Here is a 20,753-nt window from a genome sequence, read left to right on the forward strand (position 1 = left end):
ATGCTTGGAATTTATTAATAATTCTGCACCAACATCAAGTCCAGTGGCAGGCGCCATTATAAAAATCTTTGCTCGTTTGTTTTGACAAAAGTGTAAATGTTACAGCCATGACTTATTTCCGGTTAAAAAAAATTTTGACTGATTTATTAAGACCCCACTGCTAAGCAAAAGCTTAGCATAGTGTACCTTTGGGATTGTCGTGCACAATCCAATGCACCACCGATTTGTATTTTCGAATCTTTATTATAAATATCAAAATTAAGTTATAACCTGGAAATAATCAAGTGTCACACGGGTTATTATTTCGAATTGAAATTGAAGAAACCATAAATTAGTCTCAGAGTCGGATTTAAAGTTCTGGGGGACCTGGGGCCACAAAGGAGTGACCTAGACCAACAGAGCCGTGGAACCCCTAATAGTCATATTATGAATTTATTAGAATATTTTAATTTCAATCAGTAAACTATAATAATAATTATTATTTTATTTACTTGTATCGGTAACTTTCGAAACAGTAAATAGTAATATTATTAACTCTGATATTTGTTAACTCGTCGTAATCTATGTTGTGGGGCATTTACCCCGGTGACCCTCCCCCAAAATCCGGCCCTGATTATTCTTAATTATTTACGGCCTTACGTAAAAAACTTGTTTATTAGGGAATAGTTAAACAACGATCTTTCTATAATATTTCATTTGACATTAGAAAGAAGACAGAATATATACACTTATTTAACAGCCGGCAAGAGTCGTGAGCACGGTTGAACGGTATTACACTTTCATTCAAATGACAAGTGAGCGTCCAATAGACGACAAGCATCGACTGACGGACCAATCGCGTGCAGCCTCGGCGACTCCAGCTTCTTCATTCCTCCAATGAGACCTAAGAATGTAATACTTAGATCAAGGTTATGCTCACGACTCACGCCGCTTACTATAAAGCCGTATGTGGCACAGATTATAAATTGAACTTGATACATTATTTGTAATAAGTCTAGCTTTTTTTTTTAAATGTAATTAGTAAATGATTGCTTTAAAATATTTATCTGTAAATATTGACTCATTATTGTAATATTTTTTTGGGATAAATAAATTATTAGAATTTTTTTTTATTTTATTCTGTAAAAGCTCGTATCTCACCGCAGAACAAGAACATTAATTGTCAGAATGAAAGTACATTTACTGTGATAATTATAAAATGTTTAGAATATACGAGTAAAATGTTCATTGTTCGACTAAAATTATTTTTTGTTATTTTTTTAAAGAAAAAGTCACCTACCCCTCCACTTTTTTGATCGGACATTGAATTAAAAATAATGAGACCGTATTCCATTTTTTATAAAGTTCTTAAAATAACTCAGTGCTAACTCAACACTTATATAACACAATAAATAAATATATATATATTATATAAAAAAAGATTCCCACGACCAACTAAAGAGATCTGATACACGAATCGTTTCTTAATCACTGGTCAACATTACACCAGTTAGATACGAAGTGAATTTTCAAAGAATCGAACTGTAAACGTTATTCTGTCAAAATAATTTTAAACCTGACAGAAAATGGATAACTCCTTCAGCAAGTGTTTTATAGCCAATTCCAACTACAGGGCATCCTGTGGTTAAAATAAAATTTATTGAAACAACTTTTGAGAAAGTTCCTGCGTTTATTTAAAAAGTTTAGTAGTATCGTATATTGCAGGTTTGCTCAGTGTTACCCTTTACCGCCGAGCATGAACGAAGTACCATAAACACGTTATGTACATGAAAATTCAGGTTTGAACGTTCTAACCACTCTTCATAAGATAAAAAAAGACATCTAGAACTTTGGATTGTCCATTATTTTGTTATTATTGTATTCAAATTTCAATACCTTAGTATTGTATGAGAACTTATCCTCACAACTTTTTATAGTAAATAGAACCAGCAGATATATAGACGCAGAGGAATATATTCGTGTCTATAGGGTAAGTCCCGGGTTTATCGAAATATTTCAAGGATCGTTCACGATATCAATGTTTAGCGTTTAGTTCGCCGCGCATCGCGCTTGAGAGCAACGGAACGGCTAACATTTGACGAAAAAAAAAAGAAAAAGTAAGTATATATTTTGTTTCGTCTACTGTGTATATTTTTTTTATGTTAATTGTTTCACACAATTGCAATGTAAATTAATAAGGTGTTCTTATTAGAAATTGTTACTTTATATATATAATATCATAGTTGATTACTTAAAGTTTAATAAAAAAAAAATATACGATAAAAAAACATAAGTATTTTATTTCTGATAGAGCGTAGAAAAAACTATGGGCAACTACCCCGAACTTAGTCTAATATAATCCCATACATTTGTTAAAAAAAACAAACATGGGTAAACAAGGCATATTATTCAACACAAGATTATATAGATGATTAAAAACGCGGAGGTCATACTTATTGACTTTTAGGCAGGATATATTGTATTTAAAATGTTTAAAAAATGTTTCTTGTCGATTCAAATCGGTATCTACATCCCAAACCAATGATAAATTTACTTTTAATAATAGTTCTGTAAAATAACGATTCAGAAGTGCTTTTAAGAGCGTACTTGAATAAAGTATTTTTTTATTTAATTTTGAATGTAGAACCTAAATAATGTAGATTAAAAACACAAAATAAACAGTCCGCGCTGATAATTTAACAATTTATTTATTTATATCATTCCAATCTAGATATTGCCATTATTGTGATGTACCCTCAAGTGTAGCTTTAAACTTGTCACTTGAACGAACGCTTTCCCACAGTCTTTACAAACATATCTCCTATCGTTTGTGTGTATTCGTCTATGAAAGTCCAAGGTCTTCTTCCTCTGGAACGCCTTTTTACATATTTCACATTGAAATGGCCTGGAATCGTCATGTTTCACCATGTGCCGTTTCAGTAAATCCTTGCTGAACACTTTAAAACCGCATATTTCACAAGTGATAGATTTTTCTTTTAAATGCACCCTCGATTTGTGTTGGATCAATTTACTTTTGATTAGAAATATTTTTGAGCATATATCGCATGAGAATTGTGAACTTTTGACGTCGTGGACAAGCGCGAGGTGCTGTTTCCTTAAATAATTACTGCGCAATATCTCTGGACATTTAGGACATTGCAATTTCTGTGGTTTATTCGACTTCGTATGGTCGTTATCGCGTAATCTTACAAACTTGCCCTTGTCCCATTGATAATTAGAATGTACAGTTTTAACGTGGCTGTCCAAATTCGCTTTAGCCACAAACCCCTGTCCACACGTTTCGCATAAAAACGTACTAGTTTTCACGTGAAATTTGTGGGCATGTGTGAGCAGTGTGCCGAAAAATCGGAAGTTCTGCCCGCAGTCGAGACAGAACATACCATCATCAGACAATTTGAAGGCGAAGAGGCAATCTGTTACGGTTTTATTGAATTTTATGTCATGTATATTCGAAACATGATACAGAAACTCATCCAACGTTTGAACGGGTTTTGGGCATTTTTTACATGAAATTTCGGAAATGTCCAATTTAAATCTGGTAGTTGCTGTAATGTTTCGGAGTACGTTGGTTAGTTTGACCTCATTATGTTCTTCTTGGGTATGTAGTTTCAGCTTCGAACTATCTATGAAGGAACAGCAACAATAAAAACACATGAATTTATTGGAGAACCACCTAAACGGGATAATGGTTGAATATTCTATAACCACGGTAATTAGCCTCGTGATGTGACATTTTCGGTCCCGTTCTGTAAGTCGATCAATTACTTTTTGTTCTGAAATCAAATAATTCATAATTAGTGATAATTATATATATTTGTGTGTATAATTTACCTCGTGCTCGGAAGTAAAATATAGTGAGGAAACTTGTATGTGTATGTATACAACCAACACACATTGGATCATCTGAATGATCAAAGCTTGAGGACTTGTATCGTAAGGAGGCTGTTAATTTGCTTTATTTTACCAAAATATTGATATATTGTATACCTCTGGATCTCAGTTACCACTTATTATCTAATTTCGTCACCATCAAGTACTTCTTTAACTCATTCAATTTAGATAATATATTTGTTATACCTTCATATTTGTTTGAAATAATTCTAAGCCTTTATTTGAGTGTTAATCAGTATACCTTATGGGAAAAATGCAATGCTGGTTCAAAGTTAAAAGACTGATACTGTTAAGACACTATTAACTGACCACATTGAAAGTAGGCACAAATTTTGAAATTACGTACATTGATACAACTTGCTGCTTGATTGCTTTGCATTAACTTCGAATTGTACAAGTAAATATTAATTAAAAAATATGGAGCCCTTAATGTCCTACAGATGATCAAGGAACTTATCTTTTTGTCGGAGTGGTACAGGGGCATATCGGAATACCAAACTATTCTCCGATCTCCTCGGTCGTCTTCTGAGGTTAATATTTATTGCAATTATAATAAAAATCAGTTTGACCTTGAAACGTCACGATATAGTCGTCAATCCACTTTTCTGAACTAAAACCCTAAATCCTGATATAGCTTGCAATGCAGGTGCCTTAACAAACTTTTCAGAACTTTATCCTAGTATTCTCCACGTTATTTACTTTCACACCGAGCACAAGATGCCTGGACAAATCGATTACTAAAACTCAACTAGCACAGTTAAGTTTTAGTAATCAATTTGATCTGATAACGTGCTACCATCGGTTAACATCCACCTTCTATCCACTTATCAGTCCCAATAAATAATACATTAAATAACGGATACTTTTATTAATTAACTGTTCAATTAAAATAAATTATTCGTGAGTTTTTATGTAATGTTTTTTCATGTATTTATTGGTTTTGAACGCCTTATCACACGACGGACACCTGACACGTTTGACGTTATCATGTCTTGCCATGTGATTAGCTAGTTCGTGTTTTCCGTACGTCCTCCAACCACATATTTCGCAGACGACGTTCTTCTCTTTCAAATGATTTTCACGCACGTGTCTCATCAGGATACTACGGAAAATGAAGCTGCGGGAACAGAAGGAACACTTTATCTTCTTCCTGCGATTGTGGATATCAGCCATGTGATTCGATCGCTTATAATGCGACGGGAAGAACTCGTAGCAACTTAAGCATTTGTACTTCATGCCGTGCACTTCCCGCATGTGACTCCTTAGGACCCCATAGTTCAAAAACAAATCACACTGAGAACATTTCAAATTGTCTTCCAAAAATTGTTTCTGAACGTGTCCGCAAAAATCTCTCGTACTTTTGAAATGTTTCCTGCAACTAGTACAGACGGATTTGAAACAGCCTTTGTGGTATCTATCCATGTGGACGATCAAGTGATTGAAAGTTTTGAAAACCATGGAACAGAAAACGCATTTAGCTCCATCGTCTAATTTTATTGGAGCCATATTAATACCGACATCTTCGTTGAATTCCATTTCATGGCATGTAACCAGGTGATCCAGTAACTGAAACACATCGTCTAATTTCGCGAAGCATATTTTACAAGATATATCTGATATATCTACGACGACCAAATTCTCACAGAAATTCTCCATCGTGTCCCGTATGTCTTTGACTGTGTGGGTTTCCTGATGAGATTTCAAAGTTTCTGTTTTCTCGAACATTTCGTAGCAGTAAAAACATCGGAAGCATGTCCTTAGCCACCTGAAGGGTATAATTGTCGATTTCTCCAAAACTTGAATAGTGTTCTTTCTCATAAAATCTAACGTAGAATCTTGTTTATCCGATTCATCGTTTCTCTGCATTCGTGTTTTCTTCTTGCTTGGAATACTTTTTTGATTTTCATCCTTTTCGATTCGGTCTGAAAGTAAAATGTCTTCTTAGCTTCACTAAACTCTGGACAAATTAAGACTATTTTAAATTTAAAGACAAAATTAATAAGTTTGTTAATAATCTAACCATGTTAAAATAGCAATACTATAATGATTACTTTATGATCTACTATTGTCCTCCTCAAGTATATATGAATATATCTAAATAATTATATTAGAATTATATAAAAATATTTATAAATAATAACTAATTTTTTTGTATCTCTTGTCTCCAATGAACAATAAAAAGCAATTTTATATAATCAATTTTTATTTCGAAAACATTATTTCGTGTGTAACTCCAAGTCCATCTTGCAACTTAGATTTTTGATGAATATTATTATAGTGTTGGCGCATAGTTTTCTTCGTTTTAAATGCTTTATCACACGCGGGACACTTGAAGTTTCTTTCATTGCTATGCTTCATCATGTGTTTCTGAAGATCATATTGGGCGAAAGATCTCCAACCACATACGCTACAGATAGCCGTCCTTTCTTGCAAGTGCGTCTCCCTCACGTGCCTCATCATTGAACTTCTATAAACAAAAGATCGAGGACAGTAGGAACATTTAATCACTTCTCTGCTTTTATGGGCAAGCATCATGTGCTGCGACCTTTTGTAATGTGTTGCGAATTGATCTGAACACGCGTAGCATTTGTACCTATGATTGTGAGAGTTCTGCATGTGAGTTCTCAATTTATTTTTACTAATTACTGTCAAACCGCATAGCGTACAAACGACGGATTTTTTCATATGCTCATTCCTAATATGCTGTCTAAGATATTTTGCATTTCTGAAATGCTGCCCGCAAACATCGCAGAGAACTTCTGACCATCCTTTATGATCCTTGTTCGTGTGCACCAACAAATGGCCAAATGTACTAAATCTATGATCACAAATCAAACAGTTCACGGAAAATTCGTCCAATTTAAAAGCATTCATTCCCATACCTATATCTTTGTTGAAAGAGACTTTGTGTTTAAGTATTAAATGATCGACAAGCTGATAGAGCTCAGTAATTGTATCTGGACAAAGTTTGCAGGATAGATTTGAAATATCCACATATACTTCTGGTTCCCAATAGTTTTCCATCGCTTTCGGTATTTCATCTTCAACTGAATGTACATTCTGATGAAATTTAAGATCTTTCGGTTCCCTAAACACATCGTAACAGTAGAAACATCTATATGAACTTCTTAGCCACCTGAATGGCATAACTGTGGACTTTATTACAACTTGTATGACGTTGTTTCTCATTATATTCAATTTATCGTTGAATGACAATTTCGGTTTTAAGTCTTTAATCGGCAAATCGTCATCGCTGTCTGAAGTTGATATATCCTTTGAATTATACCTGATCCTTTCCACTCTTCGGCTCTTGCCTGAAATCAAAATGTCTTCTTAATCGTTAGTTATCCTCTCATTGTGTTTTTTGTTGTATAATATTTGTCTTACACTCCCTTCAACCATTGTTAAAATTGGATCATATTTATATTTAGTCAAAATAAGTTGCGATACCAAATACTAAAAATCAACGATGCTTTTGAAGTTTGTAGATTATTTTTAATTATAATATATTTATTTAAATATTGAATACATCATAAACGAAAAATAAATTAACACAATGTACCTGACTGGAAATGCAGATGTCATCATGAAAAATCGGCAAGAAACAAATATCCCATTCTATATACTTGCTATTTAGGCAATTACGTCACATACTTGATCAAGTATAAAACGTGACGCACGTGACTTTAGCGAAATAATCTGTGCCTTTTTGGCACAAATAAAAGCCACAGAAAAAAAAGATGTTACACCATTTACTGTACGTATCCTAACCTCAAAATCAAAAGCACTAATTCCTTGCTTTTCATTTACAAATTCCCTCAATAATACAACTATTCGACATGCCTATGAATGATTTTACTGTACATCTATCATTACGTACAATATTTTAAGCAAAAAGCTCCTATTTTATTGTTCAGAACGCCGGAATTTTATAGAACTAAAATTATAATTGATCTCTTTCTTGTGTGTTGTGAAAAAAGGATCAACGTAGTATCTATATATTTGGGTTTTTTAACTAATCTGTACAGAATCAAATTTTTAAACTCAGTAAAACTTGTCTTCTAAGCTAAAATTGTAAATAAATTCAAGAACAAAACACATTTGATTTATAAAGAAACATAATTATAAATAATACTAAAGAATGTATAAAATAACTTTATTTCGATAATCCTGTCCGTTACATTTCGGAAATTTCTTCGAATTTCAGAAATATCGGTAAAAAATAACCATATAAAAAGTTTGTATTGTGTTGTCGATTATTAAAAAACAAACACCAAGAAATCACGATTGTACGATATTTTTGTACATCAACGTGGTTAGCTATTAAATTACAAAATTAAATATTTCCGATACTTACTGAAAATAATGAGTATCTACCAATCAACGTTTTTTCAAAAATGGAAGGCGGAAGAGCGTACTACCAACGTGACCAGATGGTATTACTTAATATTAATATTGTGGCTAACATAGAATCTAAAATGTTCTCTGTTGTATTTAATAAATCAAACTTAATCAGATCCAAAACGAAACAGCAATAAAATAATTCCTGTTTGCGAAATTATCGGTCAAGAGAATAATTCCCTACTCGGATCAACAACTCACAAATTAGGTATCCCATCGAAAAACGGAAATAAATTCTTAATTTCAGATTTTAAATTAAATTAATATTGGTTTAATCAGTCAGTGTGCAACATACTGATGTTCATAGGGCATCATTTGTGGCTGTAGAGACTTATGCATACGAGCGAAATGAGCTCTCATAATCTTTTTAGTTGTAAAGGCCTTGTCACACGCTTCACATTTAAAATTCTTCTCTCCGCTATGCTTGTACATGTGATTTTTAAGCCTATTACTATTAAACGCTTTCCAACCACATACGCTACATATGTGATTCCTGACTTTCAAATGTGTATCGCGTAGATGCGTCATCATCATACTCCTGAACACAAATGTCTTTGGACAGTGGAGGCACTTTATCTCTTGTCTATTTTTATGTTCGGTAGCCATATGCCTCGAACGCTTGTAATGGCTTTGAAATGTCTGAGAGCATACGAGGCATTTGTACTTCTTATCCAAATCGTGTTGGTTCTTCTGATGAGTTTTCAATTTTGATCGTGTTTCAAACTTCTCCCCACATTCCGGACAAAGTAAGCCTGTGTTCTCGTGTATCGTCTTAACGTGAAGCCTCAGCAAGTTGCCATCTTTGAAGTGCTGTCCGCACACATCACACAAAATCGCTGAAGTGCCTTTATGATCCTTATTAGTATGATGCAATAGGGGACCAAATGTATAAAAACTAGCACCGCACGCTAAGCAATTAACAGCGAAGTTGTCCAATTTAAATGCAACCATACAGATCCCAACATCTTTGTTATAAATCACGCCATGTTTGTCCACTAAGTGATCTATCAAGTCATATAAATCAGATACGTTCTCTGGGCACAATTTGCATGACAAATTCGAAATATCCACATAGACAACAGACTCCCAATAATTATTCATCGCCTGTTCCTTGATTTCATCTCCAATGTGGACGTGCTGGTGGTTCTTCAAATCCGAAGACTCTTGGAATATGTCGTAACAGTAAAAACATCGGTAGGAACTCTTAAGCCATCTAAAGGGCATCACTGTTGACTTCAGAAGAACTTGCAGGACATTGTTTCTCATTATTTTTCTTTTATCCTTTGCAGTGAGCACGGGTTTAGCCGGCGCTTGCGTAAGATCCAGGCCGTCATTGCAGGGTTCAGAATCTATGTGTTTCACCGCTTTCTGGCCACCCCTATATTCTCCTGCAAGGAAAACACGCTTGCATTTTAATTTTTCCTTAGAAATTTCAACTAGAGGTAGCCAGCAAACGTCTTCATGCATTGCTTCTACAGTTATAAAAAACAAATTTTAACTTTTTAAAGTAATATTTTTGATAGCATAATTGTATCAGGTAGTGAAATAATATCAAAGTAGAATTCATGAGTTTTTATTAAAACCAAATGCAAAGATATCAAATAAACGTTATTTAACTTAAAGCCTTTGAAGAAGAAATACATAATAAATATTATAAGTTACAAATCTCAATAATAAAAACAATCAAATGTTAAAAAATACTAACTAAAAACCTTCCAAAAACTACCCAGATAAATTAGAATTTTAAATAAAAAAAAAATTTCCCTCTCACATAAATTAAAAGAAATTCTAAAAGTAATTTACCTACATCTAATCATGAACGACCTCACATTACAAAGGATTTACTTTTATTGAGTAAACTTGTAAAATCTATTTCACTAAACGTGCTCCAATACTAGTGACTGTCATTAGCCAAATCATTTCTTAGAATATATGCCAGATTTCTCTGCTTATCTATAGACACGCACATCGACCAATGAGGCGCAAGTGTATTGTTTCCTAGAAGTTAGACTCGTAGAATGGACTATACGAATTTAATCATAGACTAGCTACTAATTTAATGAGATCTCTTAATATTCCTTTTTAATTAAATTCTAGTCTACAATAATAAACAGAGCTATAATCAATAAAATCAGTTATACTGATTAAAATAATGCAATTCTTTTTCATGTCTATCTAAAGTCTCAGAATCTGTAAAGCCTTGGCGACACCAACGACAAACACGACCAAAATTACCCGTGTGAACTTTCATATGAGCTCTTAAATTACTCGATCTACCGAAACGTCTATCGCAAATGCTGCATATATAGTTCTTCTCTCCAAAATGTTTACGTCTATGCAACTTTATCATCCATTTGATACCGGTTTTATAATCGCAGAGATCGCATTCGAAACGGGCGTCCGAATGACGCGATTGAACGTGCAACAACATAGCCCCTTTTGTTGTACAAATCTTTGGACAATGTTCGCATTTAATCCGATATTTCTCAACATTATGGACCTTTCCCATATGAACTTTAAGTTGATATTGATTTTCGAAGTTTTCACTGCACAAATTACATTCGACCGTCCTTTGTATCCCGTGAATTCTCTGTTTATGTTTATCGACTTTGTGGGATGCGTCGAAAACTTTACCACATATTTTACAGCGGTGCCCTTCGTGACTGTTACTTATGTGTCGTTTCAAACGCACTTTATCTATAAAGCTGAGGCCACATATTTGACAAATATATGTGTGAGCGATGTGTTTCTTGTACATATGGCCGAGCATTGACGTGAAATTGTCATATTTGTCATCGCAAAGGACGCATTGAAGTACATCTTTATTTAAAACGAAAGGGAATACGCAAACACCGACTGAATTATCGTATTCTTCTTCATGAATAGCTACGATATGAGCTATAAGATCTTCAACGGTAATCAGAGATATGTCGCAGGATTTACACGTCATATCCGTTATATCTATTTTGACTGGAACATCTTTGGATATTATCCTTTGGGGTATAAAAACGTGCAGATCTACTGATTTGTGACTTAATAGAGTGTGCTCTTTTAGTGTTTCGCAGTCTTTCATTTGTCTTCCACAGTAAAAGCACCTGAAACCACGAGTATTCCAATGAAACGGTACCACGTTTCCATATTGTAGAAGCAACATAATATTCTTTCGTAGAATGTTAAGTCGTTCTGAGTAAGTCTCTTGATAGTCTTTCTCGATTCTTATTCCTGGAAAGATATTATTTAATTTTGATTTTTTTTTACGCATATTTTACATTTAGTTACTAACTAAAAAATTAAAGAAATGAAAATAATGTTGACAAAACAGTTTATTTATAGTAACAAAAAATATATAAAATTAAATATTTACAATTATTTTTAAGAAACGTAAGCTATTTTTAGTTAACTACAAGAATTTAAAGTCTCTTCGACGCCTATTTCCTTTTCAAATTCCAACTGGACCAAATCGTTTTCATCGACATCGTCGGTTACAAACAGCCCTTCTTCTAAAATGTACTGAGGATGGCGCGTACGAAAATGAATTTTAAGATTAGGACGATGGGCAAACTCTTTATTACAAACTGTGCATGTAAACTTCTTTTGACCCGAGTGTATTACATAATGTGAATTCAAATTGCTCTTCTTCGAAAACTTCTTCCCGCAAACTGAACATACAAATTTCTTATCACCATTATGCTTCAACATGTGTAATTTCACGTCGTACGGCCCGAAGAATTTATCCCCACATATCTGACATTCGACATTCTTCTCCCTCAGATGGACCCGTCTCATGTGACGAGACATTATGCTCTCTTGAGGGAAAATTTTCGGGCAGTACGGACATTTGATTTTCAATTCCTCGACACCGTGAACATTTGCTAGATGCAGTTTCTTGAAATATGGACTTTTAAACGTTTCTGGACAATGCGGGCATGTCGATAAATTAACCATATGCACATTCTTTTCATGAAGAGTTTTCTTGGACAAAGTTGATAATCGAATACCGCAATGATCGCACGTGTAACCACCTTCTCTATGGTAATACCTGTTATGCATTTTCAAATGATTCTCCCCTTGGAAACTTGTTCCGCACACATCACAAATATAATCATGAGCCAAATGGTGCTTATTCGCATGACGAAGTAGATATTCGAAGAAAACAAATTTCATATTACAAATAGGACACGTGGGCTGATCTTTGTCAAGTTTAAAGGGTAGAAGACAATTTGGCACACTGACGTCATACTCTGCGTCATGAGCTATGATCAAATGATGTATCAATTCTTCTAAGCTATTCACCGATTTCGGACATAGCTTACATGTGATATCAGTCACATCAATTTTGACAGCAGCGTCTCTGTTTCTATTATTTTTTGTCCTATCGTACACAACTAGTTCCAGATTTGCGAACTGGTGAACTCTTGCTGTATGTTCTCTTAACAGCACAGGATCCTTCATCGGTTCCGCGCAATAAAAGCATCTGTACTTCCCTTTGTACCACATGAACGGTGTAACGTTGCTATATTGCAAAACATATTCAACATTACGCCTTTTTAATAAAAGCTTACGCACCATTTCAGTTTTCTTATATCTGTCCTCCACTGTACACATTTTTGAACCTGGAAATAAACGAGTTGCTTTAGGGCGTTCTGTGACAATCTTTTTCTCTTGTTTTTTTTTTTTATTTCTCCTGCCAGTCATACACAAAGATGTATCTTGATTACTTCTTCGTAAACCGTTTTAATTCACACTCGAAATAATTGCAAGGGCACGATTATTTTAATAAAAATTAATAAATTTTATGTACGACTCTAATATTGTTTATTAGGTGTATTTAATGCGATGTGCGTGTTTTAAGAAAGGTTCAAACAAAATATCTCAAAATAAATACATAATAATATATTAAAGGACCAAATCAATATATTCAATTCTATACATAGACTAAGTAATTCAAGTATAGCCTGAATGATCGTAAGCAATTGTATAATTTTATTAGAAGATAATTAAAAAAATCCAAAATTATTCAAAAGTATATTTACTATTTTTTAACAATAATATAGAGATTACAATCAATACATTTGAGTACACTTACAATACAATAATACGATTTTTACAAAAAATAATAATTATCGTAAAAATTAAACTATTTTCAAATAAGTCTTAAGATTATTTTAGAATTTTTATATCGTCAATATATGATGATTCATCTCCATTGTGTGAATTAATGGCTTTTCACTGTTATTAAAAAAATGAGATGAGAGATGTTAGGGGCGAAGATCAGTTACATTTATAAAATTTAAAGCTGCCTCTTATAATAAATATTGCATCTTTATATATTGGGCAAATTAAATGACAAAAATTTGTTGCTAAGTTATATTAAGAGATCTCGTTTGAGATAATGTCAATTTGGGAACTTAGTTAATGTCTAAAATATTTAACCAATGACGTCTTCTTCCAAGAAATGTCCAATCAACGATGACAGAAAGAGAGAAATCAGTCAACTAAACACCGCCAAACTAATTTTATAAATAACTCCGTTTAGATCTTCTGCTCAATAAAAAAAAGCGCGCGACTCCACGATAAATTATCAGTGTGCATTAACAAATATAATCTAAGTTGTATTTTTTTTTGCAGTTTCTAATCTAACATAAGTCATCACACGCAAACTAAGACATCCTGTTTGACAAGCACGAACGTCATTCATTTTAATACATATTGATAATTTGACACGGAGGCCCCGCGCCTACGTGAGTGAACAGTTAATGAACCTTACACATATAAAAAATAGGAAAATATTCGGTCGGAATAAGTTAAAAAATAGTATATTTCAATGTACAAATTGGTGAACAGAACACATTTTCATACATGTCCATATTTTTTGTGCATTTCTTTATGGGAGCTCAAGTTGCTTCGTCTAAGGAAAGCTTTACCACAAACCTCACAACTAAACTTCCTTTCGCCTTTATGTTTAACCATGTGCATCCTCAATAAATAATTATCGAAGAATTTCTCGTTGCAAACCGTACACGGCACGTTCTTTTCCTTCAAATGAGTTCTACGTATATGATCCTTCATAAATGAGTTCCTTGTGAACATTTTTCCACAATACGTACATTTGTGACCGATATCGTGAACTTTAATCAAATGTTTCTGCTTATGGTACTGGGACTGAAATCGTTCAGGACATTTAGTGCATTGGAAATCTTTAGCATTATGTGATTTCGCTCTATGGCGCCCCAGACACCACTGATTCTTGTATTTCGCACCACAAATTTCACACTCGCAGGAGCCAGTATGCGCGTAAGTGATATGAACTTTTAAATTTGCAACATTTTTAAAACTGCGCCCGCAGAAATCGCATATTTTGTTGTTATTACTGTGTTCGGAGTTAATATGCCGTAAAAGTGTACCAAAATATCTGAATACATTTGAACATATCGGACAAGGGATGTTGTCTTTGATTATTTTAAATGGTTCAAAGCATCCCGTCATTGATTTATCGTAATCTGCCGTGTGTTTCGTTATAAGGTGGTCGATAAGTGTGTCGACATTTTCCATTGGTTGAAAGCAAACTCGACAAGATAATGAAGATATATCAATTTTAACCGTTATCCTTTCACCTTTACAATTCTTCATGCATTTTTCTTTCAAATCACAGATAGGGTGTTCAGCGACAACATGTTCTTTAAGCTCATCAAATTCGACGAAATATTTGGAGCAATAGAAGCAAGAATATTTAGCGAAGAATTTAAAGGGCACAGCGGTTGACATGTTAAGGACGCATTGAATATTTTTTCTAATTTGCTGAACGTTTTGTTTCTTATTCGGCTGTAACAAATTGTCATCCGGAAAAACGGGTGTCGACATTTTTGTTCCTTTTTTTCGCTTACATTTTCGAATATGCTGGTTTAAGCCTTGAGAAGTTTGGCATTGTTTGGAACAATGTGGACAATTTTTATGAGGACCATCATCGGAATGGTCACACTTAATATGCTTCTGTAAAAGTGTGTACGACGGAAAACGTAAATCGCAACTCTTACATCTCCTAAAATGAAAATTATTCCTGTGTTTTCGTAAAAGAATATGCGATTCGAATATTTCCGAACACTCATCACATGGATAGCCACCGTCTCTATGATAATGTCTTATATGCATTGCTAAATCTCTCTTCTTATTAAATCTTTCACCGCAATTATCACATATAAAACTGTTCTGAGGATGAGCAATATTTGTATGACTAATAAGATAACCAAAATACGCGAATTCTTGGCCACATAACTGACATCGACAATCAACTAGTCTATATTCCTGGTATGGCGTAAAAATAGTTTTATCGTATTCCAATTCGTGTTTCCCTATCAAATGATCTATTATTTCGCTAAAGCTTGTTAATGGCTCGTAACATATTTCACAAATCATTTCAGATATGTCAATTTTTATTTCTACATGATTTCCTTTAATAATTTTTAGGGCGTAATCGCTTGTACTGCACAGGCCATGAGACTTTGTATGCTTTCTGAATGTCGCATATTCTGTAAAGTTCTGGCCACAATAAAAACAGAGATACCTGCCCCGCCATTTGAAAGGAATTATTGATGTATTGTTGAACAGTATTTGCAAGTTTTTCCTTCTCCGCTCAGAGGTACAGTGGTCGTACGGCCCTTCATCTGTAAAGAAATGTATCTTGCTGAGAATCTTCAAAATTTTATGACATATGACTCTCTTGTAAGCTTAACTCGTTTTTTTGGATTGAATTGCGTTTTCTTATATGCAAATATACGTGCTTTCAAATCAGTTAATATAATTTAAAATAACCATAATTCAAATAACATAAAACATTCCATGTGAAAATAATAACTGCTGGAGTACTTTTATCTCTCTATTATTCAATTCAATTCTTCTTTTCAAAATTTAATAAAAAATGGAATTGAATTCTTTGAAAACGTTTCTTTTTCCACATGCTGTTGATTTTTAGAACTTTGACAATATACATCTTCGGCGATGACTTCCAAGCAAACTTTTTGCCATAAATCTCACACTGATACTTTTTCTCTCTTTACCATGTTTTTTTTAAATAAAGTTATATACATCCGACACTTCTCTTTTCCTAAGTTATCCGTTGCCTGTTTGTGTGAAGTGTAGGCGTCCAGATCCATAAACATTTTATGTTTTCTCAACTAATCCAGAAATCTCTTTCCTTGTGTTCAACCAACCAAAACTTGTATGTAGTCAATTGCCCAGCTATTAAACTAAACCACGGAATGAACGTTGGTCCACGACCACGACCACACAAGTTTATTGATATACGACATATTGAAACCAATAAATATTTAAATATGTCTCCGCAAAAGTAGCAAAAGGAAATATATAAGTGACTCCTTTAATTGAAATGCTTAAATCGAGTTATATTTATATTGAAGAGTCGTTATAAATGTGCTGGAAATATTATTCCCAAATATTGTGAAACGAGTAACGTGAACACTTGTTATGCGTAAATTGTTGTAATATCGACATGCTATTTACAAAAAGGTGTTGCCGAAAGCTAAGCGATTTCATAAGGTTTAAAAACTTATTATTAACCACACTTATAGAAATCGACATTTCGAAATTTAATTTATAGTTTTTGACAAACTTTGTGGTCTTATTTCTTTGACTAATTAAACTCCCTAACGCCGCCTTGGCTCTTATTTGTTCTGAGGAATTCAGTTGCTGGTTGAACTTTTAGTATGTGAAGTCATGTGCTCTCTAAGATTTTTCTTCCAGAGGAATTTCTTCCCACAGATATCGCAATGAAAATTCCTTTCCCCGTAATGTTTTACCATGTGCACTTTCAAACTTTGTCTATCGAAAAATTTCTCGAGACAAACCGTGCACGCCACATTCTTCTCTTTTAAATGAGTTCGTCTGATGTGATCGACGACAGAAGATTTTCCTGTAAACAACTTATGACAGTAGGAACACTCGTGACCGGTACCATGCACGTCTATCTTATGCCTTTGCATTTCGTACACGGATGTAAATTTCTCATGACACTGAAGACATTCCACGACTTTCGTACCGTGCACTCGACCTAAATGAGTTTGCAAATAGTAATTCGAAAAGAAGCTTAAGTCACATTCAGAGCATTTGAAATTAGCAGCCTTATGGTGACGTGCAATATGTGTTCGTAAATTTGGAGCATTTCGAAACGCCATCCCACAATGCATGCATATATTTTTATTATCCGAATGCATTTTTACTACATGATTTAACAACGTCCGAAAATATCTAAAGACATCCCCGCAAAAGGGACAAGGAAAATTATCCTTTATGAGTTTATACGATTGTAAGTTAATGGACAATGATTTATCAAAATATATTTTGTGCTCATTATGTAAATGTTTTATCAAAGACTCTAAATCTTGTATATTTTCAAAACAAATTTTGCAAGACAAGGATGACGTATCAACTTTAATCACACCGTCGTGTCTATGGCGTAATTTCATAGATTTCAGCTTGGTATCGCAAAGAGGATGTTCAGTTATAGTATGCTGTTTTAGGTCATCGCACTCATTGAAATCTTTGGGGCAATAGAAGCATCTAAATTTGCTCATAAAATATTTAAAGGGTATGGCTGTAGACATGTTAAAGATACATGCAATGTTATCTCGTATTTGTGTAACGCATGGTTTCTTATCAACGCCCAGTGTCACAGCTTCCACAGATTTTTTACAGTTATCCGTACATTGAATGGCATGTCTGTGAAAACCTTGCTTTGAGGTCAAAGAAGTCACAGAAAATCCACATCTCATTACAGCTCCTGTATGGTCATTTTTAATGTGTTTGAAACATTTGCCGATCGAGGAAAAGCTTCTAATGCAGACATTACATTTAAAAGTATGCGCAACCCTCTTATGGCTTAAAAGTTCTGAACGCGTGCGAAAATTTAGAAAACATTTGGAACATATATGATTTCTATGTTTGGTGCGAATATGCGCGTCTAAATCTCGTGTCTTGTTAAACTTCTGTTGACATTGAACACAATTCAAATCTTGACTGGGATGATCAGTATTTACATGAACTATTAATTTCTTTAGGTAATTAAATTTTTCATCACACATAAGGCAACTTAAATCTGACAACCGATATGGCGCTATCGACAAATTGACTCTCCTATCATAAGGCAAATTGTGCGTGTCGACTAAATGAGAAATGATTTCCTCTAATTGCATAAAATTTTCATGGCATATGTTACAAGAGATTTGTGAAACATCAATTTTGACCTCGACATCGGCTGATTTAACCAATCGCAAAGCTCGATCTTTATCCGAGCACACGCCATGATCTTTTGTGTGCTCCTTTAAATTTTCATAAGATTTGAAATCCTCACCGCAGTAAAAACATAAATATTTACCGCGCCACTTGAAAGGTATTACGGATGTATTGTGGAATAAAATTTGAAGATTTAACCTTCTCAATTTATTTGCACTAATTCTCTTGACAGGACCGTTAACATCTGAAAAGAAATGTATTCTTGTTTCAATTGTATTCTTCGATAATCGGAAGACATGTGGACTTTTAAAAGACTAGACTGGCATTTCTTGGGTAATATTCTTAACGTGTATGGCCATATGACCTCTAAGATTCTTTTTCCATAAAAACTTTTTACCGCAAACATCGCAATGGAAGTTTCGTTCGCCGTTATGTTTTACCATATGCGTTTTTAGGCGTTGGGTATCGAAGAATCTTTCGTAACACACTTGACATTCAACATTTTTCTCTTTTAAATGAGTGCGTTTTATATGATCGATCATGAAACAGTTTGACGTAAATAATTTACCACAGTGTAGACATTTGTGTCCAGAGCTATGCGTGTTAATCATATGCCGTTGCATTGCGTAATTTGATGTAAACTTTTCTGAACACTCTGGACATTCGTAAACTTTAATACCGTGTGCGCGACCTAAATGAGTTTGTAAATATTTGTTTGTAGAAAATTCTTGTTCGCATCGAACACATTTATAGCTACCGGTCGTTTTGTGATGATTTGATATATGCACCCGCAAATTGGGCAAGTTACGGAATGATTTGCCACAGTGCATGCAAATATTTTTATTGTCAGTGTGAAGTTGTCCCATATGTTTTAACAACGTGCTAAAATGTGTATACGATTCCCCACAAATTGGACATGGATAATTATCTTTAATTAAATTATACGGTTGAATATTGTTATCAACAGACTTATCATATAAAGCCTTATGTTCAGATATTAGATGTTCTATTAAAGATTCTAAATTTGGTAGATTTTCAAAGCACATTTTACAAGAAAGCACAGACGTGTCAACTTTGACACAGCCTTCTTGTCTGTTACGCAACCTCATACATTTTAAATTAACATCACAAATGGGATGTTCAATGACGGTATGAGCTCTTAATTCTTCACAATCAGTAAAATCGTGTGGACAATAAAAACACCTAAACCTACTCATAAAGTACTTGAATGGTATCACCGTTGACATATTGAATATACAAGCTATATTTTTCCTTATCTGTATAACTGCGGGTTTCTTGTCTTCATCGTCGTCGTCGTCTATCACAAATGATTCATTGGCATTTTCATTTTTTTCTGTACATTTAGCAGCGTGCCGGAGGAAACCTAATTTTGTACTCATAAATTTTAAACAGAATCCACATTTTAAGGGTTCATTGGCGTGTTCGGATTTCATGTGCTTCAATCTTTTCATTTGTGTAGAGAATTTAGTAAAACATATGTTACAGACAGCGACATGTGATTTGATTTTGTGCTCTTGAAGGGCCACGTGAGATGAAAATGTCTGAGGACACTTTAAACATTTATAAATATTTGAATGTTTAACTCGCATATGGGCATCTAAATACTGCTTTCTAAAGAATTTCTGTTGACAGACGTCACAATCGAAGCACTGCACGGGATGCTCGTTATTAACGTGTATTACTAATTCTCTTACTTGTTTAAATCTTTCATCGCATAAAAGACATTGTTTATCAATAAGTCGATATGACATAATAATCAATTTAACGTCTCTTTCATAATGAAACATATGTTCTGTTGTTAAATGTGATATAATTTCATCTAAGTTTCCAAAAGATTTGTTGCATAATTCGCACGTTATATCAGACACATCAATTTTCACTTCCGCATCATCGGTTTTTACTAATTTAATAGCTCTATCCCTTTCTGAGCATGGACCGTGAGCTTTCGTATGCTTCCTCAAATCGTCATATATAGGCAACTCTTCGCCGCAATAAAAACATCGACATTTACCACGGCATTTGAATGGTATAATTGATGTATTGTTGAATAGTATTAGAAGATTCCTCCGCCTCAATGTATTAGGACTAAGTGTCTGAGCAGGTCCGTCTACACCTGAAAATAAATTTTCTAAGATGTAAAATGTACCCTCAAATATTTTGCATCTTATCATTTTAAATAATATTTAACTATAATA

General features: G+C 33.9%; 1 protein-coding gene across 9 annotated transcripts in view; it reads right to left on the reverse strand.

The window, feature by feature from the left end:
* Positions 1–2,668: 2,668 nt before the first annotated feature.
* LOC113395863 (zinc finger protein 182-like) overlaps positions 2,669–20,753 on the reverse strand; it is a 30,110-nt gene continuing 12,025 nt past the window's right edge. Inside the window, exon 5 of one of the 9 annotated variants that reach the window (XM_064219901.1) lies at positions 2,669–3,773. In XM_064219901.1, coding sequence (XP_064075971.1) covers positions 2,707–3,773 — 1,067 coding nt within the window. In that variant the 3' untranslated portion in view covers positions 2,669–2,706. The other 8 variants (XM_064219902.1, XM_064219897.1, XM_064219898.1 and 5 more) reach the window with 8 other exon arrangements.

The sequence above is a fragment of the Vanessa tameamea genome, chromosome 29 (genome assembly GCF_037043105.1).
Source record: "Vanessa tameamea isolate UH-Manoa-2023 chromosome 29, ilVanTame1 primary haplotype, whole genome shotgun sequence".
In the NCBI taxonomy this organism is placed as follows: domain Eukaryota; kingdom Metazoa; phylum Arthropoda; class Insecta; order Lepidoptera; family Nymphalidae; genus Vanessa; species Vanessa tameamea.